Source organism: Orycteropus afer, unplaced genomic scaffold, assembly GCF_000298275.1.
Source record: "Orycteropus afer afer isolate SDZICR_OR568_19922 unplaced genomic scaffold, OryAfe1.0 scaffold00071, whole genome shotgun sequence".
In the NCBI taxonomy this organism is placed as follows: domain Eukaryota; kingdom Metazoa; phylum Chordata; class Mammalia; order Tubulidentata; family Orycteropodidae; genus Orycteropus; species Orycteropus afer.
The window spans coordinates 8,439,022-8,456,985 of NW_006921658.1; the positions used below are offsets into that span (position 1 = coordinate 8,439,022).

A 17,964-nucleotide genomic window follows, 5' to 3' on the forward strand; every position below is an offset into this window, starting at 1 on the left:
GTGGCTGACTGTACCTCTGTCTGGCTTCCTGGCTTTAACCCCTTTCTCCTGCTCTTCTGCCCTGCTGTTTTGTGCGTCCCTGAGTTGTCCCTGGGGCTGACTGCTCCTCTGTCCGGGTTCCTGGCTTTTTATCCCCTTCCTCCTGCTCTTCCGGCCTGCTACTCTGGGCGGGCCTGAGTTGCCCATCCTCACCTAATCCCCTCGGCTGACTGCTCTTTTCTCTGGCTTCCTGGCTTTTAAACCCCTTTCTCCTGCTCTTCCCGCTTGCTACTTCGGGTGTCCCCAAGTTGTCTCTCCTCACCTGTAAGCCTGGGGCTGACTGCATATCTATATATACCATATAATATATATCTATATTTACCATATTAGGAAAAAAAAACCCTGAGACTTAAAAATATTGAGTTATCTAAAATATTTATTATCATTTAAAAATGGGGCAAAAATAAGATTGTCTTACATTTTTGCAAATCTCTTTATTGTATGGCTTAATAGAAGACAACTAAATTTTCATATCTGCTTCTGCATTTAATCTGTTGTGATGTTATTTTGGTGGAAATATAAGAAAAAATGGCCTCACACATGTGTGGGTAGAAAAGGGAGGAACAGCTATTTCAGACTGTGGATATTCTTCTTTGATAACACATTAACTTGTAACAAGTTTTTTTCCCCCTTAAAAGTTAGTTGTAATGTGGAATGTGAAAACACATCTCTTAATTTTTTGTCCTCTATTAAAATCATTAGTCTGTATCGCACTTTGAATGTATCTTTTACCCATGCTGATTTGGTAGCATCATGGATGGAACATACTGTTTCTCTAAGTTACACAAATTTTCCACATATTGACACATTTTATGATACAGTCAGTACATTAAAAGAAATTACATTTAACTCACCAAAATATTTTCAGTATTGGGAAGGTGAAAGTTCACAGTGGTAGATACAAGTTTTCTAAAATTTTGAAACCTCAAAATTTATCATTGGCGACAAATATGATCAGTTGTTTTCTTTGAAGTGACAAGTTCATTTCATTCATTTACGATAAAATACCAGCTAAATAGTCAAGTTGGAATTAACAGTTTCTCAGTTGTTCAGGTAAAAATGGTGCGCCACGAGAAGTGACTGACTCAGCTCACAATCCTACACAAGGACGTTTCCTCGAGATACAGCCATTGTAATTCAGTTTGTAAAAGCAATGATGTAATTGCCATTTCATCACACAAAATTCTAAAAGCACATGTTCTCAAGAATTTAAATTAAAAAAAATAATTTTGTTGCTTCCCATAGGGCATCTTAAGCAAAATTGGCATATGCTAGGGCTTTGAACTGGTTCATTGCCATTAGATGTCTTAAAGGAAAATTTGCATTTCCACCCTACTCAAACCGAATCAGAATCTACATTTTAACATGATCCTCAGGTGATTCTTATGTATACACCTGGGATCTATAAGAATCTTGTTAAAATTGTGGAAATGCAAACTTTTGGCCAAGGGTTGAACCGGAATTAACTGGCGCGAAGCGCTGTGGTTAACTACCTGTTTATTCTCGGATTCATTCCTAACCATTCCACTGCGCTGCTACTGCAGGACAATCACTCCATGGTCTGGGTTCCTTGTTTTCTGGCTTCTGAGTGTGTCTGGCCACACTGGAAGGCTCTGGCAGATCACCAGGAGGGGAGAAGCCAGGATATTACTCCACTTCCCTCTGCTGCTTCTGGTGTCCCCAGCAGTGAGCTTCTGGGCTCTGGCACCCAGACTCCTGCCATTAGCCCTCCAGTCCTGTGGGTGAGAGCGCCACCCCGAGTTGTCTCCCCATCCCTGTTTACCATCTCAACCCTTCCATTGTCTGTGCAACCAATTCCTTGTATTAAATTTTATTAGGTTAAAATATCTAGAGTGGCTTGTTTTCATGAGTGGACTTTGAGTTATACAATATTCTTAAAAATAATTTAAAAAACTATATTGCATTTCACTGTATTAATGTACTGTACTTTTTATTTACACAATCCTTAATTATAGAACAGTGGGTTGATTCCAATGTTTCCCAAAGTAGTCAAAACCAATTGTAGTAACAATTCACATTTCTGTTAATAAAGAAGGGCCATCTTGCATCCTGGTCAACATGATATATTATGTTCTTTTAAAATCTTTGTTGATTTAACAAGCAAAGAAAAAGTAAGTTATCTTATTGGTGTCTTTAAATTTGTATCTCACTGGATCCTAGTAGATGCACAAGTTTTTTCCTGTCCAGAGGTCATATGGATTTTTTTTCAGGGAACTACTTGTCCGTATCCTCTTGTCCATTCTTTCATTATTGCTGTTTTTATCTTTTAAAAATTTGATTTGTAAGTGCCTTTGAGGAATATAAATTTTGTCTATCATGTACATCATACTTATTTTTTCCAAATTGTGTTTTACAACAGTTTTACATTCTTACATGATGAAATCCAGAGCCATTCCTTGAAAGGATTCCATGACAGCACTTCATCTTACCCTAATATTAGAGAAAAATTAATCTCATTTCTAGAACTTCTTTGTTTTGTTCTCTTCCTAGTTTTTTCTTTCTTTTTTTAACCACTTAAATCTTTTTAATGGATCTAGGATTTATTTAATTGTATGATATGAGAATGGGATCTTGTCTAATTTTTTGTGCAACTAGTTAATAAGTTCCAACATTATGAAAAACCTACCTTCTCCCCACTAGTATAAGATGCTACCTTTATCATACAATAAACTCTTTCATATACTCAGTCTATTCATAGACTTTTTTAACTTTGCCCATCGGTTTTTTTCCTAGTGGTTCTCAATAATTTGTAACCAGTTCATTCATTTGTGTGAAAATAACTCAGTAATAAACCATAACTTATCAACTTTAAAAGAACCCAGTAATTAACACTACACTTACCTTAATTGTATTTACAAGTTATTTAAATTAATACTGGCTATACCATTAATAAAGTAAATGGGTAGATTATGCACATTTCTGTTTTGGCAATGAACATATAATTATCTTACTTCTACCAAAAATATATTTAAAAATCTATTTACCAGAAAAATATAGTACAAATGTATGCATGCATGTACACACACACACACTCACAATAAATGAATCAAATAACCTCCAATAATGTAATGTTGTTAGGTGCCCTCGAGTTGTTTCCGACTCACAGTGACCCCATGCACAGCAGAATGAAACACTGCCCGATCCCGCGCCAGCTCCACGATCTCTGCTATACTTGAGCCCATCATCGCAGCCACTGTGTCAATACATCTCGTTGAAGGCCTCCCCCTCTTTCGTCCACCCTCCACCCTACCAAGGAATGGTCCCTTCTGACAACATGACCAAAATAGGTGAATAATTTAATATTAAGCTAAAAAAGGCACATACCTGAAAGCAAAAATAGGAGCAAAACCCACGAGTATCTCCCCAAAATAACAGCTTCGTAAGTCTGAGTACTGACTGTGGATAGTTTATGCCTGTTGTCTGACAGACTATGTAAGTGTGGGAACCAGATTTCTTAGAAGAGAACTAGAGTTCCAAGTAAAATCTAATGGAACACTGATTTTAATCTGTGCAAATTTTAATGATCTTTAGTAACTCACTTATCAGTTTACTAGTAAGTAATGCTTAGTGATCCAAAAACCATGAATCTACAGAGCTGTATACTGTTTACTTACAGGAACTAAAGAAAGGACTTCCATTTTTGGATCAGCTTGTGTTCCATCAGAAAGCAACACACTAATAGTGTCCCCTGATCATGGTTACCTTCCTGGCTCAAGCAATATACAAAATGCCTCCTGCCATCTTGTTTTATATTAAGTGCTATTTCTGATTGGTACTGTAAGATATGAAGAATGAGATCCAATTTTCTGGTTGATACAGATACTCTCTGAATTTGAAAAAAAAAAAATGAGTAAATCACAAACTGTATTTTTCATGTGCCAAAGCTTGAATGTATTTTCTTAAACTCAGTTATTAGTGATTCTACCTAGATAATATCTACAGTATTGTCTTCAGTATTGTTCTGCGTTTTCATCTTTTCAGGTCTTCAAAAGTATCTCGGGGACAGGTTATTTTGAGTAAGAGGGCTCATGGTTTTCTAAACAAAGCACTTTGCTGTTGTTGTTGTTATGTGCCGTTGAGTCGGACCTGACTCATAGCGACCCTCCTTGGGTTGCCGAGGCAGTATCACTACGGAAGTAGATTGCCCCATCTTTCTTCCGAGGAGTGGCTGGTGGGTTTGAACCGCCAGCCTTCTGGTTAGCAATCAAGTGCCTTAGCCACTATGCTACGTAATATATACATTTCACAGTCTCAAGAGTTGACTTTAGAGACATATCCACAAATTGCTATCAAATTGTCTTCAGCACATATATAGTAGACACGAAAGGTTACAAAAAACACAGAATTCTGTTTCCATGGATGCACTTTGACTTGTGCTATAGATATATTCCTTAAAAAACCAAAAACCAAACCCACTGCCATTGAGTTGATTCTGACTTATAGCAACCACTGTTGGGTTTCTGAGGTGGTAAATCTTTACGGCTGCCCTGTCTTCCTTCCACAGAGTGGCTGGTGGGTTTGAACTGCCAGCTTCTGGTTAGCAGTCAAATGCCTTAGGCACTGCACCACCAGAGCTCCTTAAAAGCAGTATATAAATAACACTTCTGCAAATCAAATTGTGTATTTCTACCTACCAGCCACTCCTCGGAAGGAAGGTTGGGCAATCTACTTCCATAGTGGTACCGCCTTGGAAACCCCAGGAGGGGTCCCTATGAGTTGAGTCCGACTCAATGGCACATAACAACAACACTGAGCAATGGTTCTAATAGGGGTTGTAGGAGGTTAAATCATCTGGGATACTCTTTTAAAATATATATCCTTGATCAACTCCTTACTTACGTGGTGCATATCAGATCTGAGAGGTTACTGATGTACATTCAAAAAGCTGTCCCTAAAATTCTGACCCTCTGTCCACTCCCAACATTAAGTACTACTGACTTAAATGACATTTTTAATAGACTGAGCAGGAAGCTCCTAAGAACTCCTGAAAAGCATGCTTTTCCCTCTCATCCTAACTCCATGCTTCACAAAACAAATGACCAGAGACTTGGCCCACAGAGGTGATGAGAACTGATTATCTACCTCCCATCAGGATTAATCTCATTAAGCCTACATCCCTGTTTATGCCATTCACTACATAGGCTAACAGAAATCTGTCTGTCTTCTGATGATACTGCCTCCCTTGCAAACCTTTCAAGGGGTAGATTCATATATTTTTTATTGTGATTTGGGTGAAAGTTTACAGAGCAAATCCACTTTCCATACAGCAATTCACATACACTTTGTCTCATGACATTGACTATAATTTACTACAATGCAACAGCTCTCCTCCCACTTTCTCCCCATAGTTACCTCTTTCCTGTGTCTATCCCTCCATGCACTCTTGCCCCCTAAGCTGTCTCCCTGTGCATACACAGCACTTCTATTCTCCCATAATTGTTCTCTCCAAGGAGTATATCTACCTAGTGTAAACATTCACCTCATATGCCTATCTTTTGTTTGGCTGGAAGCCACAGGAGTAGATTCAATTCCAGACCTGAAGGGCAGCTAGGGTCCATAGTCTCAGTGGTTCCATCAGACTCTATCAGACCAGCAAACCTGGTCCTCCCCCAATCCCAAATGATTTTGAGTTTTGTTCCTCATTGTTCTCCCACTCTATCCAGGATCTGCTACATAGCTCTCCCTCCAAGTGGTTGACAGTGGTAGCTGGGCACCATCTAGTTCTTCTGGTCTCAAAAGTTGTATAGGCTGAGGATCGCATGGTGTACCAGTCACTTGGACTAATTGTTTCCATGAATCTTTGGTTTTCTTCATTCTTCTTGCTCTGGATGAGAGACCCATTGTTGCATCTAGATGGCTGCTTGCAAGCTTTTAAGATCCCAGTCACTACTCACCAAAGTAGGAGGTGGAACAATGTTTTGTGTAGTATGTTATGCCAACTGAGCTTGATGTCCCCAAAGATATGGTCCTGAGCCCACAGGTCCAACTACTCACCCCCTCTGGGTAGCTGGCTGTGGCCAAGCAGTGACTACAACCTTGTCCCTTGTTACCTCCACTATATACCTGGGAATTCTTCCAGAACATATCAATACATTTGTAGAAACATTGTCTGCCAACTTTATACATGGTCTGAGCACACCCCCCGGCAACCACTGCATAGACATACCTAATAGTTCAGCCTGCAAAGGGTAGATATTTTTGATCCCAGAATCCAATACCCTGGCTCCAGAGGTGGGGTAGGTATCCCCTGCTCATTTGTAATATCCAGATTATTGTTTCCTCTTTCTTTCCCCAGGTCCCTTGAGCTCGTACCATCAAACCACAGTATATAACTCCTTACCTTCCTCACTGTAGTCAATCTCAGTCTCCATCTCTCTACCATGATTTCTGTCATTTTTCTGAGTGATCTTAATAACTGATCCATTTAAAACCCTAGGCTCTAAATTTTGACCTGCTCACCTCCACTTACCTTTTTACCACCACTTTGACTACCCACTCTTACGGTCACATGCTAGAGCTTATCATGACCAATATCTAAACTTTCCTCAAAACTCAATTTCAAGCACTCCATCCCCTGACCACCAGTTCTTATCTTTCCTGTTCACTACTGGTATCCATACTAATAGCTCTTTCACCTCAGCAGGATCTCCAGACTATTAACTCTACCATCTTTTCTCTATCTATCACCTGTTTGGGTCCCTTCAACTTGAATTACATATCACTCCTTTGTATATACACTCAATTCTCTTTTTCTTCTTTTCTTTGTACTACCTGGCAAAACCTCAACCTTGGTTAAAGTCAACTTTCCACCAAGCAGTTGAATGTAGCTAGATGAAAAAGTCACAGCTATGCTAACTAAGTTTTACTTTAAGTTCATGAGTCATATCCAAAGATAGGGTCTCAGTGCTGTCTGCCAATCCTACTACAAGCCACTCATCAGTTCAACTGTCTCATTCTCCTAGGAGACTATTTCATGAAACCACTAACACTCCTTCCTCTGCTTAGCTGATAATACCACCACTTCTTTCACAGAAAAAAAACAAGAGTAATCAGAAAATAATGTCCACATTCACCCACCACAAAATTCTCCCACTTGGATGGCTCTTCTTTCAGATATCCACAAGGCTTCAGGTCTCTGCTCAATTTCACCTTGTCACAAAGACCTTTGCTGGTTACTATCAAAACCAGCCCTCTATTCCTTTGTCCAGCTTTATTTTTTTTCTTCATAGCACTCATCATACCTGACATATATACACTTATTGTCTTTCCCAAGCACTCCACACCCTCGCTATGCTGTATAAGCTCCACAAAAGAAAGATTTAATCTGTTTGGTACCCAGAGCAGTACCTGGCAAATATTAAGTACTTATAAATATTTACTGAATGAATGCAAAAATATCCAAATACAAAATATATTTGTCTTTCTTAAAGAAGTAAGTACTTTTCATTGTAAAATTATAGTGTTTAGTTGTCCTTAAAGGACTGCAGTTTCTCCTAATTTTCAATGTGATTCTCCCTTGCTGGAGACAACATAGTATAGGGACAAGTACAGTCCTGAAAGGGGGGTGGCGGTGGGAGTAGGTGGTAGGCGGGAGAACATTTGGCTTTTAGTATATCTCTGTCACTAATTAGCAATGCCATTTAGGGTGAGTCATTTAACCTCTCATTTCCATGAGGGAATGTGAGAGTACTTTTATTTTTATCTAAATAAAAGAAATACACCAAAGCACAAATCCAGTGAAAATCACTCACCACACATACCAACATCCTTTTCCCATTCTAAGTTCACTGACAGGACTTAACAGTGTATAAAATAAAATCAGAGTTTTCATAATAAATAAGCTGTTAGTATATGACAGATTTCTTGGTCAGAATAAAATTACTCTCAAAATTCAAGATGATATTTTTAAAGTCAATTAAATGGGTTAGTCACATACTAATTATGAAAACTTTCTAATTATAATTCAGTGTGCAGAAAAACATGCCTAATATAAATGGATTATAGATAATCCCCAGGATGGTTAAGAACATCCATTCCTGTCTTGCAGAATTTGTAGGTTAAGTTGGGACAGCCTCTCATATAGTTCTTATTTAAGTCTTACTTTAGTACAAAAAAAGGAGCTCTGGTGGTGCAGTGGTTAAAGCATTTGGCTACAAACCAAAAGCTTGGCAGTTAGAATCTACCAGGCACTCCGCAGGAGAAAGATGATGCAGTCAGCTTCCATAAAGATTTACAGCCTTGGAATCCCTATGGGGTTCTACTCTATCCTATAGGGGCCACTATGAGTTGGAATGGACTTGATGGCAGTAGGTTTTTAGTGCAAGAAAAGGTCTGAAATGTTTCCAATGATTTAAAATCTAAATATGTAGCAAATACAGCAAGTGAAGGTGATTGTGATGAAGAATTTGTTGCCAGTAGTGGGTGATTCAGTGGTTTCAAAGTGAGGGCAAATTTATGTAACATTAAAGTCAAGTTGGATGCTCGTAACCTGGGGACTGCCTGTGTATGTATTTACCTAATATACAGAATTGTACTTGGGTAAGTCAGTTATTAATTGTATTTTGAAAGCTGCTACTTGTTTTTCAAATTCAAACAGAAAAAATACTTGGTTATGTCCACAAACTAATGAAAACATACTGATTCATACATGTTACTAATTGAATGAACACAATCTCATTCCTATCTGCAAGCAGTAAATTCAATAGATTTTTCTGGATAAAAACATCCCCAACTCCAACAAAAAAATGCAAACCATATTGTCAAGCAAAATATTTTTAATTAGTAGGCAGATCATAAATAAATCCACATAAAAGATTTAACAGAATTACAAAGAGTTTTGTGTTTCTTTTGTGGACTCAATTCATAATACGCATTAGTCAATCTCATTCTCTAACTGTGACAAAAAGAGTTGTCATCCAACAATGCAGCACAGTGTAAGCAATTCATAGTCTGTAGTTACATTTTTACATTTTCTTTACAAATGTAACATTTATGTACATCATATATATATATATATGTATATATATATATATATATATTTTCTATAGTTCATGTACTGAAATTCTATTGTTTTTACAGGGAAAATGTTGAATTCATTTAATGAATACAAATCATTCCTTGTTTAAAAAGTAATTCGTAAAAACAAATAACATGGTACCATTGCCTTTTGGCATCTCTTATCAGAGTTCAAGTCCAGAAATGTTCTATTAATTTAAAAAAAAAGAATTTATCCAATTGTGCATTATGACATATCATTCCATGTAGCTACATAAATTTGCCAGCTTGCAATTAACAGAGAGCACTATACTGCTGCACTACTGGAAATGTGTATAAACCAATTCAAAATATACTTGGTGAAAAGGCATCATCATTACCATTAATTTAGGGTGAAGAAAATCTGTCAAGTTCTTTCTTCCCCTTTACCTTTTGCCAAAGCTTCAGACAGGGTGCTATATGTATTGTGTCTTGAGACAATAAATGCCTTCATTTCAAATTTCTTTTATGTGCTTCTCTGACAGATTATGCATTACCTAAGTTATAGATCTTTTTCTTCTTGTTCAATTTTATTCCATATCACTTACAAATCTGCTGCTGAATGTGAAGCAAAAATTCATAGTAAGAGAATGCAGCTTCTGTCCGGTCTTCAATCAAATGTTGAAAAAATTCTGTTTTGGCAGGGCTCTCATCTCTGAAAGAGAGAAAAAAGGATGTTTATCTAAAAATGCACGTTAATAAAAAGCTAAGAATAATCATACTACATTAAAAAAGTACTAACATAAAGGGACTTGGGGAAAATGGAACAATGGGGCTAATAATCAAGTAACAACATTCTACCACAATATATTCTCATAAAATTATATAAACTTTGCTTCGAAGACAAGCAATTTTCATAGACTGCACAAGAAAAGATAATTTCATAATGAAACTTCAGAAGTACTTACTTTACCACATGAAGAATAGGGCTTAACGGTCTACTGTCTCTAAGCCAAGTTATAAAGGATCTAGCTCGTTCTGATGAAAGTGTATCTAACTCTGGAAGCTGTGTCTGGTAAAAGAAATGTAAGTAGAAATTATTTCTGATCTTATAGGCTTTAGCAGTATTAGAAATAAATGATGACTCCTACTACTAAAAACCAGTTGCCAGTTACTCTATTTCTTAGCCCCCAACAGTAGCAACCCAACAAACAGTAAATTCTTGCCAAATTGGTCTATATTTTTCTGTATAACTCAATAAAACAAACACAATAATTAGTAGATTACTGAGACAGTGTCATTATGCTTCTCTTAAAAATATATTAAAATGTCATTTGGAGGAAAAAAAAAGGGGGGGGGGACCAGGTTTGCTGGTCCGACAGAGCCTGGTGGAACCACTGAGACTATGGCCCCTAGCTGTCCTTCAGGTCTGGAATTGAATCCATACCCATGGTTTCCAGCCAAACAAAAGACAGGCATATGAGTTGAACATTTACCTCAGGTAGATACACTCCTTGGAGAGAACAATCATGGAAGAAAGAAGGGCTGCTTATGCACAGGGAGACAGCTCAAGGGGCAAGAGTGCTTGGAGAGATGGACACTGGGAAGAGGTAACTATGGGGAGGAAGTGGGAGGGGAGCTGTTGCATTGTGGTAAACTGTGGTCAATGTCATGAGACAAAGTGTATGTGAACTGCTGTATGGAAAGTGAATTTGTTCTGCAAATCTTCACCCAAATCACAATTAAAAAAAATAAATAAATAAAGTGAAGGGAATTACTTCTAAGTTTCAAATCCACTTAACCCTATTATAATTTCTTTTTAAAAAAAAAACAAAAAACAAAAAAACCACTAATTATTCTATAGTCTAATAATAGCCATCCCAGGAGAATTTCATGTTTCCTTTAGTTCTTAAAATTTAAGGACAAGGAATTTTAAAGACTAATTTGGATGCCTGTGCCATACGATCTTTTGCAAACTACATATGTTAGTTTCCTGTGTGCACGATAGGAGTTTTATGAATATGCATCATACGTGAAAATATGGTAAATATATTCTCAAACCATTTGAGAATTTTCTCACTTTCAATTCGAAACTGGTCTCAGTCACTATTTGCATAGAAAATTTAATCCTGATCTTTTTAATAATGACAGTTGGAACAACTTGACTGTCCCTGTATCAGGTTGCCTAAGGCATCTGACTGCTAACCGGTGGTTCAAACCCACCAGCCACTTTGTAGAAGGCAGACTGGACAATCTACTTCCGTAAAGATTTACCACCTCGGAAACACAAAGGGGGTTGCTGTGAGTTGGAATCAACTCGATGGCAATGAGTTTGGTTTGTTTTTTTGGTATACTGCTACTGTCAACATGGTTCTTTTCTAGCATTAAAGTAATATAGTCTTACAGAATAAAACTAAATATGAGAATAAAATAAACCCTCTCATGCCTAAACATATGGATTTATAATACTTTAGTATTAAGAGTCTAAACACTTAGATATGGAAAAAACCCAAGAAATCATTTAATGATGTGACTTGCCTAAAACTATACACAGAGTTAGTGACAAAAGCAAACTAGAAGCCTGGCTTCTTAACTTCTACTCTTTCTTTTATTGGATCAAACTATTTTACTTTAGGCTGAAAATTATTTCACTAGTCCATTTAACGTTATAGCTTCCTTTTAATTCTCTAATAGAAGACAAACATCCCTACCATTTAAGAAAAGCTTACCTAAATAATATACCTGCAGTCTTTTCCAACAGCATACTACTGTTTCAGTAACAAGGGGGTAGAGAGAGGGTAGGGGAAACAATGAGTTTAAATTATTTAGTTTGTTTTTAAAAAGGTGGTATTTAAATGCTTATGAGTTGTAAGTCTTCATTTATTTGCCCTCTGCTGAGTAATGGATGAAGTTCAACTTTGTAATAAATGTAAGTGAACAAATTTTCTTATTCTAAATGAATGGAATACTATTTCAAAACAGCTGTCCTAGTAGTTTTATGTGATGGTGACAATTAAAGCAAAAAAAGCAAGAAATAGGAAAAGTGGTTGTGGAATTTGTGTTTCCCCAATCAATCTTATTTCAGGGAAAGAACTAGTGCCATTAACCTAACACACCCCAACTGCGGTTATTCAGCTAACATTAAAATTATACTATCCACATTGCATTCCAAACAAAATCTGTTGCCCTCTCACTCAATTCAAATAGTGGTTATCTACTTGATAGAAGGGAAGTCACAGTTCTTCAAATTTGATTACCACAAGGTCCTTTTCTTTATTAATAGGAAGGCTTAGTTAAGTTGGGGCAATAACTTAAAAGCTGAATATTACCAGTATTTTCTAAGTCTGTTCTCTACATTTTTTGTATATACTATTGCTCTAGTATACAACGGCCACTATTTAAGAAGTACAGAGCATTAGAAGCTGAGTGCAAAGTTATTTTAGAAAGAACTGAAAGTCTATTCTTTTTACCAAAACAACAACAAAGATATTTTTTACTTTTCAAAGTCAATTTAACAGTAAATGATTCAAAGTATATATTACGTGATAAAATTTAAAAGGAAAAGTTTAGGTTAACAATATTCATAATTCATGCTGAATGTTAAAAAAAAAAAAAAACCCAACAATTCAGATGTATATAATGTAAAAAGTTCTTAAACTCCTCTATACCTCATTTCCATTCTTATGTGAATGTTTTCAGGTATTTTCTAAGTACACATAGCTGTTGTTAGTTGCTGGCAAGTTGATTCCGACTCACGGCCATCCCATATGTGCAGAACAGAACTAGTTTCACAGGGTTTCCAAGCTGTGACCTTTTGGAAGCAGAGTGCCGGGAAGGTCTTCCGAGGTTCCTCTGGATGGGTGCAAATCGCCAACTTTTCAGCTAGCAGGTGAGCGCATTTATTCCGCTCAGGGATATATTTTTTGAAAATACAAACGGGATCATACCATGCATGTTTCTCTTCGAACTTTATTCTTTTTAATAACTAACACTGCAAGCTTTTGTGTGTTTACATATACAAACTTCTACGAATACATTTACGACATATTTTCTTAGAAGTAGCGTAATTTACTGTGTCATAGAGTGTGCGATTTTAATTTTGACAGATGTCAACTTGCTCTCCAAGAAGGTTCTATTAATGTGCACTTGAATCGATAGTGTTTGAAAGCACCAGATGTCCTATATCCCTTAAATTATGTTCTATTATAAAACTTTATATCAATTTGGTAGACGAAAAAATGCTATGTTTCTATTCTATTACGTGTTCCTTAATTATGATGTGGCTGAACATCAATTCATATGGCCACTTCTATATTATCCCTCGGGAGCTCTAGTGGCATAGCGCCTAAGGCACTTGACTGCTAACCAGAAGGATGGCAGTTCAAACCCACCAGCCAGTCCTCAGAAGGAAGACTGGGCAATCTACTTCCGTAGAGATACTGCCTCCATGATATTGCCTATTCAACCCTTTGCTCATTTTCTTGTTTTTTTGGGGGGGAGTATCTTTTTCTTAGGAGTCCTTGGGTGGTACAAATGATTAACGTACTCACCTGCTAATTGAAAAGTTGGTGGTTCTTATCTACCCAGAGATGCCCTGGAAGAAAGGCCTGATAATCTATTTCTGAAAAATCAGCCACTGAAGATCCCACTGAGCACAGTTCTACTCTGACAAACATGGGGTTGCCATGAGTCAGAGTCGATTTCACGGCAACTGTTTTTTTTTTTTTTTTTAATCTTATAGATTTATGAGAACTTGTATTAGAGAAATTAGCCCCTTTTCAGTTATATGAGTTGTAATTTTCCCATTTTGCTGTATTACTTTTGTCTTTTTTTTAATGGAATAGAAATATTTTATTTTTATTCCTCAGATTTATTATTTCCATCACTGACAAAACTTGCTTACAAAGGCCTTATCAATTTAGATATTATGAAGAAATCAGATATAGTCATAAATGTTTCTTCTAGTAATCCTTTCCTTTTTTATGTTTAAATGTTTGATCCATGTGAAAATTATTTTGATGTAAGGAATAAAGTAAAGATCCAGCATTTCTCCCTGCTAATGTAAGGTTGAGCAATCCTACTTCTGTAGTGATACTGCCTGGGAAACCCAAGGAGTGGTCGCTATAAGTTGGGGCCGACTCAATGGCACATAAGAACAACAACAACAATGCCTAAAGAGTGGTCCTAAAAGTATTTTTCTAATATTGTGTATTTTAAAAAGCTAGTATTTTATTGTGTTTTAGGTGAAAGCAAATTAAGTTCTCATTTAACAATTTTTATACAAATTGTTCCAAGACACTGGTTACAATTTTCACAATCAGCATTCTATTATTTCTATTCTGTTTGTTCTTGTTCCACTGATCTAGCTTCCCTTACCCTCTCTGCTTCTGGATAAATGTTGACTGTTTGATCTTATTCAGCTGTTTAAGGGTACACATAAATCATGTGTGATACTGTTTATTTTACAAACCAATCAATTCTTTGGAAGAAAGGTGACCTCCAGAAATAGCTCAGTTCCAAGATCAAAGGGTTTTTTAGGGCAATACTCTAAGGGGTCCTCTAGTCTTCATCAGTCCCATCCAGTTCTCTTTTGCTCCATATAAGTAGAGACCAATAGTTTTATCTCAGATGGCCGTTCACAAGCTTTTAAGACCCTAGATGCTACTTACTAAACTAGGATGCAAAACATTATCTTTATGAACTGTTACACTAATTGACCAAGTTGTCCCCCTAGACTATGGTCCTAAGCCTTTTAATCCAGTAAACCAATCCCACAAGTTGTCCTATATACTTTGTTATATTTATGGATATATCTGCAGCACATACAAATGTGCTAAATATGCTTACAGATATGTGTATGTGCATTTACTTGCATATGCCTCCTATACACATGTAAGCATACGTATCTGTCTTTTTCTTGTGTACATCTTAAGTGTCTTTATTTACTTACTCCAGTTGTGTGGACTTATTTGGTATTGCCTTCCCACCACCGAAAATAATAAGTGTCTACTATGTAGAAAATATTTCCCCCATCTCTGGTAACTATCAAAGAACATCACTTTCTGTGTGGATATCTACTCTTGACTTTTTATAGTAGCGGACCACATAATACTTGTCCTTTTGTGATTGACTTATTTCCCTCAAGGAGCTCTGATGACACTGTGGTTAAGGCATTGGGCTGCTAAAAAAAAGGTTGTGATTTGAACCCACAAGCTGCTCTGTGGGAGAAAAATGAGGCAGTTTGCTTCTATGAACATTTACAGCCTTGAAAACTCTATGGGGCAGTCCTCCTCTGTCCTAGAGGGTCACTATTAGTCAGAATCAACTCAATGGCAGTGGGGTTTTTTTTGGGGGGTGGGGAGGAGTGGTATCTCACTCAGTGTAATGTCCTCCAAATTCACCTACCTTGTAAATATTTCATGGACTAATTTTTCTTCATAGTTGCATGGTATTTCATTGTATGTATGCACTACAGTTTGTTTATCCATTCATCCACTGATAGGCACTTAGGTTGTTTCCATCTTTTTGGTATTGTTAATAATACCGCAGAGAACATGGGTGTGCATATGTGTACTCACATCATTGCTCTTATATCTCTTGGATATATACCTAGGACTGGGGTTGCTGGATCATAAAGTATTCCTATTTTAGATTTTTAAGGAAGTGCCACACTGTTTTGTATAGTAGCTGTAGCATTTTACAATCCCACCAACAATGTAGAAGAGTTCTAATTTCTCAAATAACCTCACCAGCATTTGTTGTTTTCTGTTTTTTATCACTGTTATTTTTGCAAAAATGAGAAAGTATTACATTGTAGTTATACTTTGCATATCTCTAACGGCTAATGCTCGTGAGCATCTTCTCATGCATTTGTTGGCCACCTGACTGTCCTCTTTGGTGACATGTCTGTTAGTGTCCTTAGCCCAATTTTTGATTGGACTATTTATCTTTTTGTTAAGTTGTTGATGTTTTCTACGTATTTTGGAGATTAGACCCTTCTCAGATGTGTCATTGCCCAGTCTGTAGGTTCTCTCTTTACTCTTTGGTAAAGTCTTTTGATGAGCATAAAAACTCACTGCCATTGAATCGATGATACTCATAGCGACCCCCTTTGGGTTTCTGAGACAGTAAATCATTACGGAAATAGATTGCCTGGTCTTCCTTCTGTGGAGTGACTGGTGGGTTTGAACCACCAACCTTCTGGTTAGCAGTCCAATGCCTTAGGCATTACGTCACCAGAGCTCCTTTTCTTGTATACATCTTGATGAGTACAGGTATTTAATTTTTAGGGGGTCTCAGTTATCTAACTTATTTTCTGTCATTTGTGCATTTTTAGTTGTGTTTGATACTGAAAATTATATCCGCTAGTTTTGTTTCTATGTCATATTCCAGGAACTTTATAGTTTTAACTTTAACACTTAGGTCTCTGACCTATTTTGAGTTGGTTTTCATGTATGGTGTGAGATATGGATCCTGTTTCATTTTTCTACAAACAGATATCAAGTTTTGCCAGCACTAGTTTTTAGAAACACTGATTGTTCCCCACTGAATGGACTTCAACACTTTGTCAAAGATCAGCTGCTCATACATGGATGGATTTACTTCTGGGTTCCAAATTCTATCCATTAATGGTCTATGCGTCTATAATTGAACAATACCAGGCTGCTTTGATTAACATGGCTGCACAGTAAGTTTTGAGATTGGGATGTGTAAGGTCTCCTACTTTGTTGCTCTTCAACACTGTTTTAGCTATTCAGGGCCTCCTTCCTCTCCTTATAAAGTCAGAGATTAGTGTCTCCATTTCATTAATGAATGTTGGGATTTGGATCAGGATTGCATTTTATCTATGGTTCGCTTTGGGTAGTATCAACATTTTTATAATGTTAAGTCTTCCTATTCATGAGCATGGAAGGTTTTTCCATTTATGTAGATCTCTCTTAGTTTCTTGCAGTAGTGTTTTATAGTTTTCCTCATATATATCCCTTACATGTTACCCCGTATAAGTCTTTTACATACCTATTCTTACGTATTTCATCCTTTTGGGGGCTACTTTAAATGACACAGTTTTCTTGATTTCCTTTTCAGAGTCTTCCTCATTACTATAGGGGAACCCAACTGGTTTCTGTGTTGATCATGTACCTGACATTTTGCTGAATCCTTCTATTAATTCCAGTAACTTTTCTGTGTTATCGCTAGAATTTTCTAAAATGGGATCGAGTCATTTGAGAACTAGAAGAGTTTTACTTCTTCGTTTCTAATTTGGATATCCTTTATTTCCCATTTTTGTCTCTGCTCTGGCTATGACTTCCAGTATAATGTTGAATAAGAGTAGTAATAAAGGATATCCTTGTCTCATTCCCATTCTAAGGCGAATGCTCTCAGTCTTTCATTGCGAATAATGTTGGTTGTTGGTTTTGTATATATGCTATTTCATTTTTTGCACAATGATTTGAAATACAATCTTTATCACATTGTAATTTTCATGAACTAGATCTATATCTGAATTCCTTTCTACTCCACTGATCTATTTTCTGTGCCAACATCATAGTACTTAAATAACTACAGCTTTGAAATAAGGTTTATTATTTTACTTAGCTGTACTTATTTATCATATGCTTTTCTCATTCACTAAAATTATTCTCTTTTCAAACTTCTGCTATTATCCTCACTTGTTAATTCTGATATATGAAGTCTGGGGCTAATTTGTCAAATTACAAAAACAAACAAAACAAAATCACAAAATCAATCAAACAAAACACTGTGATAGACATTACACTGAATTTATATAAATTCCAATAGAAGTGACATATTTACAGTATTCAAGAGTAAGGAAGCCTTTATCATTAATTAAATACAACTTTTCAGAATATTTCCCTGGTGTTAGTTAACACACATACAGTAAAGGCCGACTGAAAAAATTGTTTATTATCA

General features: G+C 36.6%; 1 protein-coding gene across 1 annotated transcript in view; it reads right to left on the minus strand.

Moving 5' to 3' along the window:
* Positions 1–9,633: 9,633 nt before the first annotated feature.
* SEC24B (SEC24 homolog B, COPII coat complex component) overlaps positions 9,634–17,964 on the minus strand; it is a 148,714-nt gene continuing 140,383 nt past the window's right edge. The window contains exons 23-24 of the mRNA XM_042780928.1: positions 10,002–10,105; positions 9,634–9,748 (exon numbers count right to left, since the gene is read on the minus strand). Of these exons, the coding sequence (XP_042636862.1) occupies positions 9,634–9,748; positions 10,002–10,105 (219 nt within the window). The remainder of the gene's footprint in view (positions 9,749–10,001; positions 10,106–17,964) is intronic.